Source organism: Mustela erminea, chromosome 1 (assembly GCF_009829155.1).
Source record: "Mustela erminea isolate mMusErm1 chromosome 1, mMusErm1.Pri, whole genome shotgun sequence".
Lineage (NCBI taxonomy): Eukaryota > Metazoa > Chordata > Mammalia > Carnivora > Mustelidae > Mustela > Mustela erminea.
The window spans coordinates 205,485,985-205,498,840 of NC_045614.1; the positions used below are offsets into that span (position 1 = coordinate 205,485,985).

Sequence of the window (12,856 nt, forward strand, 5' to 3'; positions counted from 1 at the left end):
AAGGTTTCAGCAGTAAACAATAGCAGGTTGCTGACACAATGTGGAGAACCGGGATTAAGGTGAATACATTATCTATAGTGAAAAGCAGGACACACTGTGAATCATGCACAAGGAACTGGGCAAACAGTTCCTCTCAATGAAAAACCCTTCTCTAGCCCCCCTGCACACCTTCTGGAAAGTGTACAATGTCTCCTCATCAAGTCTTTTGGGTACAGGGATAATAGCCTCATGGTTTACCCCACAGTAATGGTATCCAACTCATGACTGTGCCTCCTCCGCAGCTGCAGGGCACACAGTGCTGGTTCCTGTGAAGCTTATGAATATAGCTGTAATTGACAATGCCGTGCCAATACATTTTAATTACTGTTTCAACAATATAATTAAGTTTTGAATTTATACACTCTTCTAACCGTAGTAGTTTGCTGAGCTGAAGAAATGAATACCAGTATTAATGAACCCACTAATTGAAACAGTAAGCATGGTAAAGATGCCATTACTTAAACAATATCATTGTCACTGGTACAATAATTTTAAAATATTAATTGCAATAAATTAGGAATCTTATGCACTCACAAGGAGTCTTTCTCAACAGACCATAGAATGGGGCAACCACTAACCCCCCGATATTCAGGTACTTCTTCCTCATCTGTGCTACCACCAGCAAGCTCACCACTTTCCTCTTTGAAATGCTGCTTTTGGTCTTGTGTCAGTGTTTCATACTTTGCAGTTCTAAGTGAACAATTAATCTAATTTTCTAAGGCAGAAAGGAAAACTGTCTAAACAGCAGTATGATTCTGCCTGCTCTGCAGATATTTTAAGTTCTTTCTTTCCAGGATTCTGAGTGATTTGCATTGAATGGAGGGATATTAAGTGTCAGTAGAACGACGTGCTGAAAGACACTGGGTTTTCATGATAAAATAGGTCTACCTGTTGCCTGGATGTAGAAATTTTAGCTTGAAATGCCTAATGCCTGCTTAAAGATAGCCAGTGAGACAGCAGTGTCAGCATCAGGAAAGCTGGGGGGAAAATTAGTATATGATGACCTGCACCAATGATATTCTGAAGCTGTTATTCCCAATTGATATTGATCTTTAGTAAAATGACAGAGAAAGGGACAAATGTGTTTAGCATTGGTGTCAAAATTTGCATATAAGAGAGTAACATGATGTTGAAATGTAAAGGTTCATTTTGGGTTTATGTTTATATATACCAAGCTTTACTTGAATGGGAGATATAAAACAATCCCGAGACTGGAAATCTCTAATTAAGGGATTCTTTTATGGCTGGGAATGGATATTGGGCTGCATCAAGGAGTGGGAGAATGAATGGTTCATCGTTTAAAGGACAGAGCTTGTGATGTAACTGTTGGGTTTGTATTATAACTTTAGAATTACAGTCAAAAGTTTTCTTAATTTTTTTTTTTTTACTAAATGACAACTTAAAAATGTTCATTTTTAACAAGATAAACATAAATCATAAAATGTGAGCAGATGTGATATCTGGATATTTGGTTTATTTAAATTGTGTGTTCATGATAGACATAATTCCTTGGGGTTAAGTGTTTTTCAAAAAGTAATTAAAAAAATGTTAACCACAAAACAAAAACCCTGACATGCACATTTTTAGCATCATAACTAAACAAGTCATAGTAACTTAAATGTTTATATAGTTTTCTTTAGTTTGTCTAACTTTATGAATTCAATTCAGTTTAGCAAATGATTTTTAAACATCTATCTAGTGAGACCATTAGCCTAACTGCAGTGATGGGCTTTATTTTTTTCCCCTTTAAAAGGATATAAAAGGATATACTTCAAAACACAAATTCAAAAACCTTCCCAGAGCTAACAATGATTATGAGATTACATTTTTTCATTTCTATTTCACTAACTCTGAAGACAAACCACAATGGTGGTAGCAGAAAGCTGTCTCACATCTTCGCTTCTTGGTGCAGAGTGACCAAGTTCACTGTCTCAAACTATGGTGGTGGGAAGTAAAAGCAAATTGGCACATCTATGCAACAAGGGTTTTGTCGTTGGGAATCATCTCCAATATATATTTAAGGGTTTTATGCAGTGGAAGTAGGAATGGATTCAAGTGTAGAGATGAATGTAGTTGGATCCCCATGATGGTACACCTGTGCACTGCAGGGAGCTTTTTTCTCCCCTACGTTCCACCACAACGGTGTTTGCAACAATCCCGTCTTTCTAAGACCCAGAATGAGAAGAAAGGCCATGAGAGACAAGGAGAATAAGCTAAACAAAGATCTGGTTTATAAATGGTGCTGTTGGTGAGTAGGAATATTGAGTAGATAATATTGATTGGGGGGGGCTGCTTTCCTAATAGAGATAGAATAAAGTCAGAAAATATAGGGCTCTGAGTCACTGATTGCTGATAGAGAAAGAGTCAAAATGAGGAGGGGAAAATGACTGAATGTCACATTATTCTGACATATTCTGATGATAAAAATAAGGCAATTTAAAGGCACAGCTGGGGTCAGGTGTAAAGGGGTACTTTCAGCCTGTATTCTTGAAAGAACTTCAGAATGCTGTTTACATGTTCTGTCTCCCATTGGCTATGATCAAGTCAGTATGATAAATAACATTTTTGGTCATCAGCATTGTCTTGTTTTTTCTACTCATCAGCATCCCTGCTTAGACAGAGCAGCAGATTGGGGGAGATGGAAACCCATGTCCCTCTGCTGCTTGGTTGTTCTGCTGTCTCCAATGCCATCCAACAAATGTGGGCCCCAGAACAAAAGAATGGAACAATGAGTCAATGCAAAATTTCTCATTCCTCATTCAGATGTTCATCAAATGGCCATTTATTATATAGCCATTCTAGAGCAGTATTAATTTCACTTACTAAGAAGTAATAAGAAATGCACCTCCAGAGGTGAGCAACTTATCTTTTAAAATTTGATACCCAAAGCAACATCTTCTTTAATTTTTTAAAGCATGGTCTCTCAGTCTTGGTGCTATTGACATTTTGAGGTTACTCTTTTTTGTTGAGAGTTGTCTGCATACTATAGGGTGTTCAGTGACATCCATGAACTCTGCCCACTTTATGTCAGTAGCATTTTCCATCCTCAGTTGTGATAACCAAAAAAATGTTTTTAGAGCAAGGACAAATGTTACCTGAATGATAAAATATCTCCTAGTTGAGAACTACTGATTTAGAACATTAAAGTATCAAAACACAGTATCACTGCACATACATATTAATATATTATCTTCTGTGGGGAAACTTATGGAAAGAGAGCTTTGGTCATTATTTAAAGTAGCCTAATACTTGGCCAAAATTTGGAAAATGACCTGGGATCTGGTAATGATACACTTTATAAGGCATGAATTATGGAGAAAACCTCTATTTCATATTGAATGTATAAATAACCACATGTGAGCACACATATTCATTTAGTTTGACTGTATCTGTGTGTCTCATGCATCTTTAAGACTTTCTAGTCTGGGTTATTTTCCCAAGCTAGCTTTATAATTATACGAGGGAAAGAGTTACCTAGCATTAATCAAAACCAGAGAGTGGACAATGACAGAGAGCTGGCACAAAGATATATTTCTCATAGAAATTCCTGGAGGGAAAACAAAAATTGATCAGGGAAAAAAGTTTGCTGAGTTTTGTTGAAAGATGAAAAAGATTGAAAACAAGTGGGGAACATACAAAAGCAATTATTTTTTTACATGGTCTATCTAGGGATATCAAATGTTTAAGCCAAGAAAGATGAAATAGCTGTGTTTCAAATTCAGCATCAAAGGTATTTAGAAAATATAATCTACTGAAAGGTATAAAGATCCTTTGAAGAATTGTGTAAAGTGGAATGGTTAAATATAGAGTTATCTCAGAAAATAAAAGCTAAGCTGAATCATCAGTGGTAGCATAAATATTTCATGCCTCTAGACTCTACCTGTTAGTAATTTTTCTTTTTCATGGTTATTTCTAGAATGCTCTTTCACTCTTTAAAGTTTTTAAAAATAAATTTTATCAAATTTTCAAAGTATTTTTCTTTGTTCCTGAGGCTTATGCAATCTTGTTTCACCCAGTGTTTCTTATTTGCTACAATAATTCCTAGCTAACCTTTCTTCTGTTTTGTGTAATGGATTATTCCAAGGGTCAAGTATCTGGACACCATTTTTCTCTTCCTGTTGAAACATTTTAGATTTATTAGCTGAGCTGTTGCTTTGTTGTAATATAATTCAGGGAAAATAGGTAAATAAACATTTTATGCTGCCTGAAATACTGTGATGATTAAATTAATATAAAAATTATCTTCTTGTTGTCTTTTAAAAGTATCTTTATTTTAAAAAAGTCAGAAGATATTCATTCACAGCATGGCCTTTGAGGAAGAACTTGGCAGAATAGAGCACTAGGCAAAACTAAAATAACATTTAAAGTTCTTAACCTATGTTTACCTAGTCTAGAGCATGCATGATAATATGAGACTGACCTAAATCTGTTTTTGTAAATTCAGTAGTTCTCAAACTTACCTTGCAATTACAAAGAGTACACAACTGACTCCCAGGCAGGCTAAGAGCACATACATCCAAATGTCAGGAGACAGGGGATTGAGGAAGGAGAAGACTCCCGGATTGGTACCATTGGGCTTCCTGTAGAGAATGCTGATGCCGAGGGTCATGAAAGGTTTGGAGAAGTCAATGACTTTCTCCCGAACGTAGGTAATGGTAAGAGGAGCCACTGCCAGATCAGCCTTCTGCAAAAGCAAGTTCAAAATCATTGTCTTAGTCATCTCACTTCTCAGCAAATGTCTGGACTTTCCTGGGTCCTCCTGATCTATATTTCTCAATTCCAAACGTTTCTCATGCAAGAAGCTTCTGTAATGATTAGCTCTAGCATAAAAAGAGTTGATTTACACAGTTGTTCTTGTGAAATAGCATTTATTAGCAAAAAGAAACCAGAAGGTATGAAATACAAACAGACAGACATATATATATACATTCTGGAACTAAATGGAGGAAAAAGCTGCTGGGGGTTATCTTTAAAAAGGGCAGTGAGCCAAGCAAGGAAGGAGCCTCTTGGTCATAAAATCAGATGACAAGATGAGACTTTAAGCTGCAAACTGTAGAATTCATTATAATTTAAGAATCACTCTGGTTTATTCTTCAGCATGAAAAACGGACCTATAAATGTTTGTCCTCAATTTGTGTCCTTACTTGCCCTTCTACGTAAGCAAACTCCATTTCCTTGTTGTTTTCTCCTACTCCTTAAACCATTATTAGGGTTCAAAAAAAAAAAACAAAAAAAAAAACTCCCCCCAAAAACCCGTGACATTTCTTCTGACCCCGACTCAATCGTTTTTTTCTCTTTTACCTCTTGCTATGCATGTTGTAAGACACTTAAAACACACATATAAAAGATGCATTTCTGCTTACATGATCTATAAGTTCTTTGACCATTCCATTCCACTCTCCTTTGTCATTCTGAGCTCCGTATTTACCATCAGGGACGAGTTTGACGTCATAAATGAAACCCAAGATGTTGGACAACTCCTTTAACAGGTCCAGGCAATAACCTTCAAATCTGTCATTTCCATATAAAGGCTTATCAGATTTCCTGTACATCACATAGGGTTCTTCCTAAATGAAACAAATCAAATAGGAAAGCCCTGTTATAAGGAAGGCAGAATTTCCTCCATCAACAGTCAGAAAGTATAAAATATTTGAAAATGATTATTAAGATTTCAGAGTAAGTAAGTTAGTCACTCACCTTCCTGTTTTCCTTAAACTCATTTTCCTTATACCCTCTACCAATACAGAACATTTCCCATATGAGTATCTCTCCCTTTTCGGCGTGTGAATGAGACTGTTTTCCTCCACTGCTGGGGACAGGGCTGTGAGTGACTAGTATGATAGGGACACAGCTGAGGACACAGTTGAGGTCCAGCAATGAAGGACCAGATGTCTGGGTGTCTGGCCTTCCTCTATCCCCGCACCCAGACTTCCTTGCATGTTCCCCCTCCTTCCTGGCTTTTACATGAGAGCTTTGTCTATGAACAAAAAGGAAATTTAAATCAGCAACTACGGCCTCTTACTCTTCAAACTTCCTACCTACTAAATATTCTCATTTCCTCATCTCTCAGTTAAATTTCATTTCAGTTTCACTATTCACTTTAATCTACGTATTTTCATTAGTTTTCTTTAGGGTATCTTGTACAAAGACTATTTCTATGTCTTCTTATATTATCAGTTCTATCTTCTTATTTGAACTCAAATACTTCAAATCTTATATTTGGTAATTCTTTGCTTATACGCTTACATAATAAATCCCCTATTCCATGAATAATTAGCATTTCCTTACTACCACCTTTAACCTTATTTTCATTTGGCTAAAGGAAAATTTATTTTATATCATATGATAGTTACTAAATTACTGGTATGTCCTTTAACTTCTCATACATTTTTCCCCCAGACATTTAAGACCCATTTAGGCTTATCCTCAAACAAACTGTTAGAAATAGAAAATTCTACATTTTCAAGAGTTGGTTGCTGGGAAAGCAGTCACCAGAAAAACAAAACTATTTTTATTATGGATGAACAATTCTCAGAAGTTAACGGTTTCATAAATAAATTGGTCTATCATTAGAGACTGAGTCAAATAAAGCAGGAATGTCTGAAAGATTTTAGAGGTGGCCACTCCTGACTTTTATTCTTTGGATTAGGGCTGGAAAAGAGAAAAAATGAACAACCTGTGTATATACAATGACAGGATGGGGGTATGGTCAGGGTTCTAATTAGTAGCAGAAAGTCCCCTCACTTGGGTTTTGAAAAACTTTTTAGTAAAGGGGTTATTCACAGAGGTGTGAATAAGGCAAAGGGAGCCAACAGGACTGGAGGTGGGAGGAATGGTGGGGTATAAACATCCAGGAACCAACATGATAAGGAAGCTTGTAGCCCTTAGGGCTAAGGCAGGCAGGAGGAAATAGTGCTCCTGGAATCCAAGACAGCAGAGGTCTGGAAGCAGGATCACTGACAGAATAAAAATTGTGGTTATGAAGTACAGAGGTTCTGAGAAAAGCACTGGAGTGGCAAGAGTAAATGTTCTTACTTCTCTTTCCCTACTTCCTTGATCTCTTGCCAGAGTGTCTATTTGGACAAAACCAACCAGCAGCCAGGCAGGAAGGGAGACTAGCTGAGTGGGGCCAGAGAGTGGAACAGGGCAGAGTTGAGGAAGGATTGAAGGTAAGAGATAATGCAGAACATTGCAGGAAGCTTCTAATTCAGTGCAATTATAGGTGCATACAAACATAAGTTTTTAGTGTCCTGATTAAAAATTAAAAATAGACATTTGCAGACAAAGTTGTTGGCATGAAAAAGATAGCTGAAGAATTCTTCAAAGTCTAGGGCAGGAGTATGGAGAAGACCCTGAATTCCACTCAGTCTACTTACCAAAATGGTGGTGACGATGAGTGTCCGGTTGGCCAGTGAATCCGTGATATTGTTGGACCTGTCTTTATTGCCATCGGTCATGTTAAGCCCACTGTTGGAGTTCCAAATCCCAATCTACACAGAACATAATACATCAGAGGCTGCTGGCTGTCAGTGACCCCATTTACATTAAAGCGAGGCCCCTTCTACACCAGGAATGGACATAAAAGCTTAGAGTCTGGGGAGAAGACACTGAAGCCACTCACTGTGGGAAAATGAACAACAAAGGAATGAGTGTGCACAGGGAACAGGAAAAACTAGTGCCATTTTGGATAGAGTGGGGAGAGGTCTTTTTGTTTATTAATATATTAAGCTCACTGTTCTTTTTTAAATAAAGAATTCTTAAATGAGTATCATATTTTTCTTCCAATATGTATGTGTTGAGCGCCTACTCTATGCCATGCCGTTTTCTGGGCATTGGAGGATGTAGCAATGGACAAACAGACAAAGCTTTCTTCACTGGCAGAGCTTATGTTCTAGTGATACAAACCTCACATTGCCAAAGTGGTACCATTGGTGTCTGTAAAATTTATAAGGAATGAGATGAAGGGAGCTAGCTGGATGACGGAGAGATGGGGCATCTAAAAGGGAAAAACATAAATGGAAGAAAAAAGTGTGGAGGAACAGTAGACTGACCCTGTCTTCATTGAGGAGTCAGTGTTGGGCAGGGGTGCCTATTACTCTTCTGTTTACTTGTTATGTCTGTGCTCTGCACTATGAACTCCTTCAGCAAGGGTTTCATTCTTATTGCTCATTGATCTATCACAGAACCACCCATGGTGATTACTAGTCAGTGAAACCCAATGTTCTTTTAAAAATTAATGACCCACAGTTTTCTCCAGTGGCCAAGTCACTCGTGGGTTTGTAGGCTCTAAAGAAGTACATTGATTTGTTTAGCTTTTGGAGAAACCTAGGAGAAAAACCTCAGGGAACCAAGCTGTTTATCTGAAGCTTTCTGTAGGCATTTATCGCCAGTCTGGTGAGACAGACAGAATGCAGATGTGTTTCAAAGGCAGGCAGAGCTAATGTCTGCGTGACCTTGGGCAAGCTGGTAACCTTTCTGAGCTCTGGTTCTCTAACTGTAAAGTACGTCATCTGGATATTGAGAAGACCAAATAAGAAGGTACACATAAAAGTGTTGGTAATTGTTAAGAGCTACACAAACATTGATAATAAAGGGAATTCAAATAGCTGCCCCAGTGACTTCTTCAAGCTTGCCCTGCTGGGAAAAATTTGGATTGTGAGTGAAATTATTTATTTATTTATTTAAATTTAGAGACAAATTAAGTAGAGGAGCCATGAAGTACAGGGGCAATTGAGGAACACTAACACTTGGACACACTCTGGGATATGTTGGGGTAGACCCATGTTTCATCCCTGAATATAGTCTCCCAATGGGAGGACATTGCCTGTCTGAGCAGAATATAAGCATTACAGACAGACTTTTGTCCAGCTCTTAGCTTTGCAATGTCCCAGCCGTGTGACCTTGGGTAAGTTCATTAACCCTGCTGTGCCTCAATTCCTCATCAGCAAAGTGGAGGAAGGAGGGCTTTTCTGATGACTAAATAAAATATCACCAGTGGGAATGTTACGCCTCTTCTTTCCTTTTCTACCTCTTTACTTTGATTTATTGCCTAAATATAGCAGCTGGAAATTCATTTAGCTTGACAAATACTCTTTTCAGACACGTAAATTTTTTGAGGAAGTTTCAAGAACTATCACACATCCACACATCAGTGTGAACTATTTCAATGGCACTGTTTTCTTTCTATGCTTAGTAAGAGTTAGTTGGCCAATGAGATAGGGAGACAGGTCTAGGTTAATGGGGGCTTGGAGCTAGTGTTTGCACTTGGAAGTGTTTTGAGTCTGTCTGTAATGAGGTTCCTAGATGCAGGCTTGGGATATAGGACAGCACCATTTAGTCTTTCCACTGTCAAGGGTGATATCTGTCATAGAACACAGCCAATGCACACAACATCTGTGAGCTGAAGAATCTTCAGATTTCTTTGGTTGGTTTTTAAACTCAGGAAAGGGGGACAACTTTTTCTGCTCTTTCTTCTCAATGTGTACTTCTTCTCCCTCTTTTTTGAGGCAAAGACCTTTGTTTTTAGGAAACATAACTCAGCTAGACACACCTGGAGTCTGTTGGTTTTCATCCAAAGCTACACTTTACGTTGTGAGCAATTGACTACTAACTTGATGAATGATGTGTATAAATTGGGCTGTGGCTATACTTCTAATTAAAACTCGACTTAGGCACTGGAGAGAATGGAACCTAACTTAATTAAGTATTGAAAAGTGGAGAAAATAACTGTGTTTGTAACCTATTTGTTAAGTGATGGAATGTGTTCTCCTAATTAATTTCTATTGATGTCAAGTGTGTTTGAAGGAACTATACTAATATTTGAAAATGGTAGTATTGAATGGCCTCACAATATCATTCTCTTTTAACATACAAACTTGAAACAGTGCACAAATGCGTCCCACAGCTTAATGTCTGGCTTTTATTTCTTTTACCATCCCGAACCAGAGTGAGGAGTTCAGGTATCATTGCTGCAGCATTTTCAATCAACTGAGTCCCAGAGTCCCATTCAGTGTGAACTTCCTTCCGTGAAATGAGAAAGGGAGAATATTTTTTCCTACTGTCTGTGTAACAGAGGTCTCTTTAAATGTGAAGAGTCTCAAGGTTATTCCAAGGTTATTCCTGGGAAGTGGACAGTATACAAATGTAGTTTGAATGACCACAGTCTTCTGTTTTTGAATTGTTTAACCAGCAAAACAGAAGTCGTGTGTGTACATGTGTATGTGTGTATTTTGAAGATAAGTAGTCAACTGACTTTACCCATTAATTAAATGGACACATCAGCAAATGAATGTCTCTTTCAAAAGAAACAAGATCTCACGAGTCCTGTGCATTGGAGGGGAGGGATACAGTTAACCAGATGCCTGGGCATTTAGCATTTCAGTCTTGTTCTCTGACCTTGGAGGAGTGCCTCCAGGAAGCAGAACCGCAATTTTCAAACCATAGAGCAAAAGCAGAGAGCCGTAATTTGCCAGTGAGGAGTAGCAGAGGGTGGATCAATTATTTGTGGGGAGGAACACTCAAGAGCTAAATTGTCTGGTCTTGCCTTCTTTCACTTTGTAAACGGGCATGCGGGAGCAGCCATTTATTATCTAGGACAAGTAAGAGAATCTTCTGAAAATGAGTGCCCAGATGACGTTAAGTAAACTTTTTTTAAAAAGTGACACGACAAAAGGGTGTTCAGAGAGTGACTAGCATCCATTTAGAGACCTTCAGAGTGATCCAGATAAAGTCAAAATCCAAAATTGCTGAGTGAAATATCAAGTATTTAGGAAAGAAAATAAAAGACTTGTCAGTTTCTTGTACCATGAGACTTATGAACACATATTTTAGTGACAGACTTTGGAAAGATTGCTACATCTTCTTTTGGGAAAAAAATGCAGGTGGACTCTTCTATACTCAGTAAGGTCAGCATTCAAAGAGCTTTTGGAATTTGAATGTGCGTCTCGTTGGAAAAGGACAATCGATCTTACGTGCCAGTGCTCGGGTTACTGTAAATTGTTGATGAGCAGTCATAACACAAAACAGCACACCACAGTATATGCAACTTACGACGTGGGCAATGTTAGGTCAGCAAGAAGGAAGGGGTACAAAGGCATGATGTTGTATCCCTGGGAAGTGTGGGTGGGAAGTGATGATTGCAGTTTAGTGACAAATAGAGGACATTCCCCTCCCCTGCAAGTAATTTCAGAGCTTGGATTCCATTCCCTAGGATATTTGGTTTGAATTAATTCAACATTGCATAAAGTGCCTGGAGTCTCAAGCTGGATTAGTGGAATAAGCTTCTTTCTGCGGGCCAGTTAGGTTTGTCTATTTATTAGCAATGAGGAAACGAGATTGCCTTCTCTATGCCTTTGGTAGTCTGATTCATTGAAGATTAAAACATGGATATTAAACTTACATTTTTTAAACTTAAAAGGACATTTTTGAACTCATCTACTGAGTACTACCAAAAGAAAGTCAAGTTTTGGACCACAAGGAGAAACTGTTTACACTTTCCACTGCTTAAATGATAATTTGCAAGATAAAAGCAAACCTGACAAAACCATTCAAGTTGAACAACCTGAAGTCATTCAAGTTGCACCCGTCAGTCATTAGATATTTTAGCAATTAGGTTTAGGGAGAGAGAGAGAAAACTAAAGACAATGTTTGCATATCACTCGGACATTTTCTTGATCCAAATGTTTTTAATGTCTAACATTTGCCTATACAATAAATCTGTTGCATTCATTGACAACATGATACTGTACAATAAACTATGAAATAGGGAGTGTTAGAATTTATAAGATAATCTCATTTCCCTTCCAGAGTCTCTAATGTTTTTGTCCTCTGGAAACTGGCTCTGAAACAAATTGCCAGACGATATGCACTGACAAAGATCCTACGCAAAACAAAGATATCTCCTGAGAGAAGGGAATTTCTGAAAATGGCACCTGTTTTATGGTGGTGACTTTGACGGAGATGTCTTATCCTAGCCTTCTCAGTCTTAGCCTATCTGAACAGTCTGATGGATCAAATCTATTGTTTTCATGCCTCTTAGGGAAAATATTTAATGGTTTGGAAAGGAATATAAATGGACAAGTGTCTGCTTCTGTTGCAATAACCTGCTTTCAGTGCTAACTAGGACTGATCCTGCCTGGCAGAAACAAAAATAATCTGTGGGGAAATATTTAATCCATCACTATTTAATCCATCTCAAGCGTGTTTTCAATTCATGAGTCATGTTATTGAGAGACAAATACTCAATCACCCCATTCTCTATACAGACGATTGCCTCTAAACTGCAATTAGAGATCTACCCATCGGGTAAAACCAGAAAGGTGCAGTCTTCTCCTGTGACATTCCCCACCCCACTCCCAGAGCTCCTGCAGTTTTTGTCCGAGTACAAACCTTCTTCCACACTTTATATAAGTGTTTAGACACTTCGCCAGCAGCCTTGGTTTTCAGAGGGAAAAATAAAAATAGCACTTAATTAAAATGGAGCATGGAACCCAGAAGGTATCAAGGTGTGTGAGCGCTCAGCGTGGTACATTCCCCACCCACTGTTTGGAATCTTGCACGTTAATTTATCTTGCATATAAAACCTGAACACAGTAAAGAGATGAACTAAGTACTTGGGTCCCACAGAAGTTACTTCTACTTAGTAGCATAGCCCGATGTTCACTTTTCCTTTCCCACATCAAAAAAAAAAAAAAATCATCTAAAGATCATTTTAATATGTACAGCTTTGCTGCAGAGTGAAAGGGTCTTCATCATTCTTTAAGAAGGCCTGTTCAAGTTATTTCCATAAGCAGAATCAATCCACACACTCACGCACACA

At 38.0% G+C, this 12,856-nt stretch overlaps 1 protein-coding gene across 4 annotated transcripts in view; it reads right to left on the reverse strand.

Annotated features, from left to right (window-relative positions):
* GRIK1 (glutamate ionotropic receptor kainate type subunit 1) overlaps positions 1–12,856 on the reverse strand; it is a 390,887-nt gene that overhangs the window by 40,737 nt on the left and 337,294 nt on the right. For 2 of the 4 annotated variants that reach the window (XM_032353659.1, XM_032353662.1), the window contains exons 9-12: positions 12,427–12,471; positions 7,416–7,529; positions 5,403–5,606; positions 4,500–4,723 (exon numbers count right to left, since the gene is read on the reverse strand). In XM_032353659.1, the coding sequence (XP_032209550.1) occupies positions 4,500–4,723; positions 5,403–5,606; positions 7,416–7,529; positions 12,427–12,471 (587 nt within the window). The remainder of the gene's footprint in view (positions 1–4,499; positions 4,724–5,402; positions 5,607–7,415; positions 7,530–12,426; positions 12,472–12,856) is intronic. The other 2 variants (XM_032353668.1, XM_032353672.1) reach the window with 1 other exon arrangement.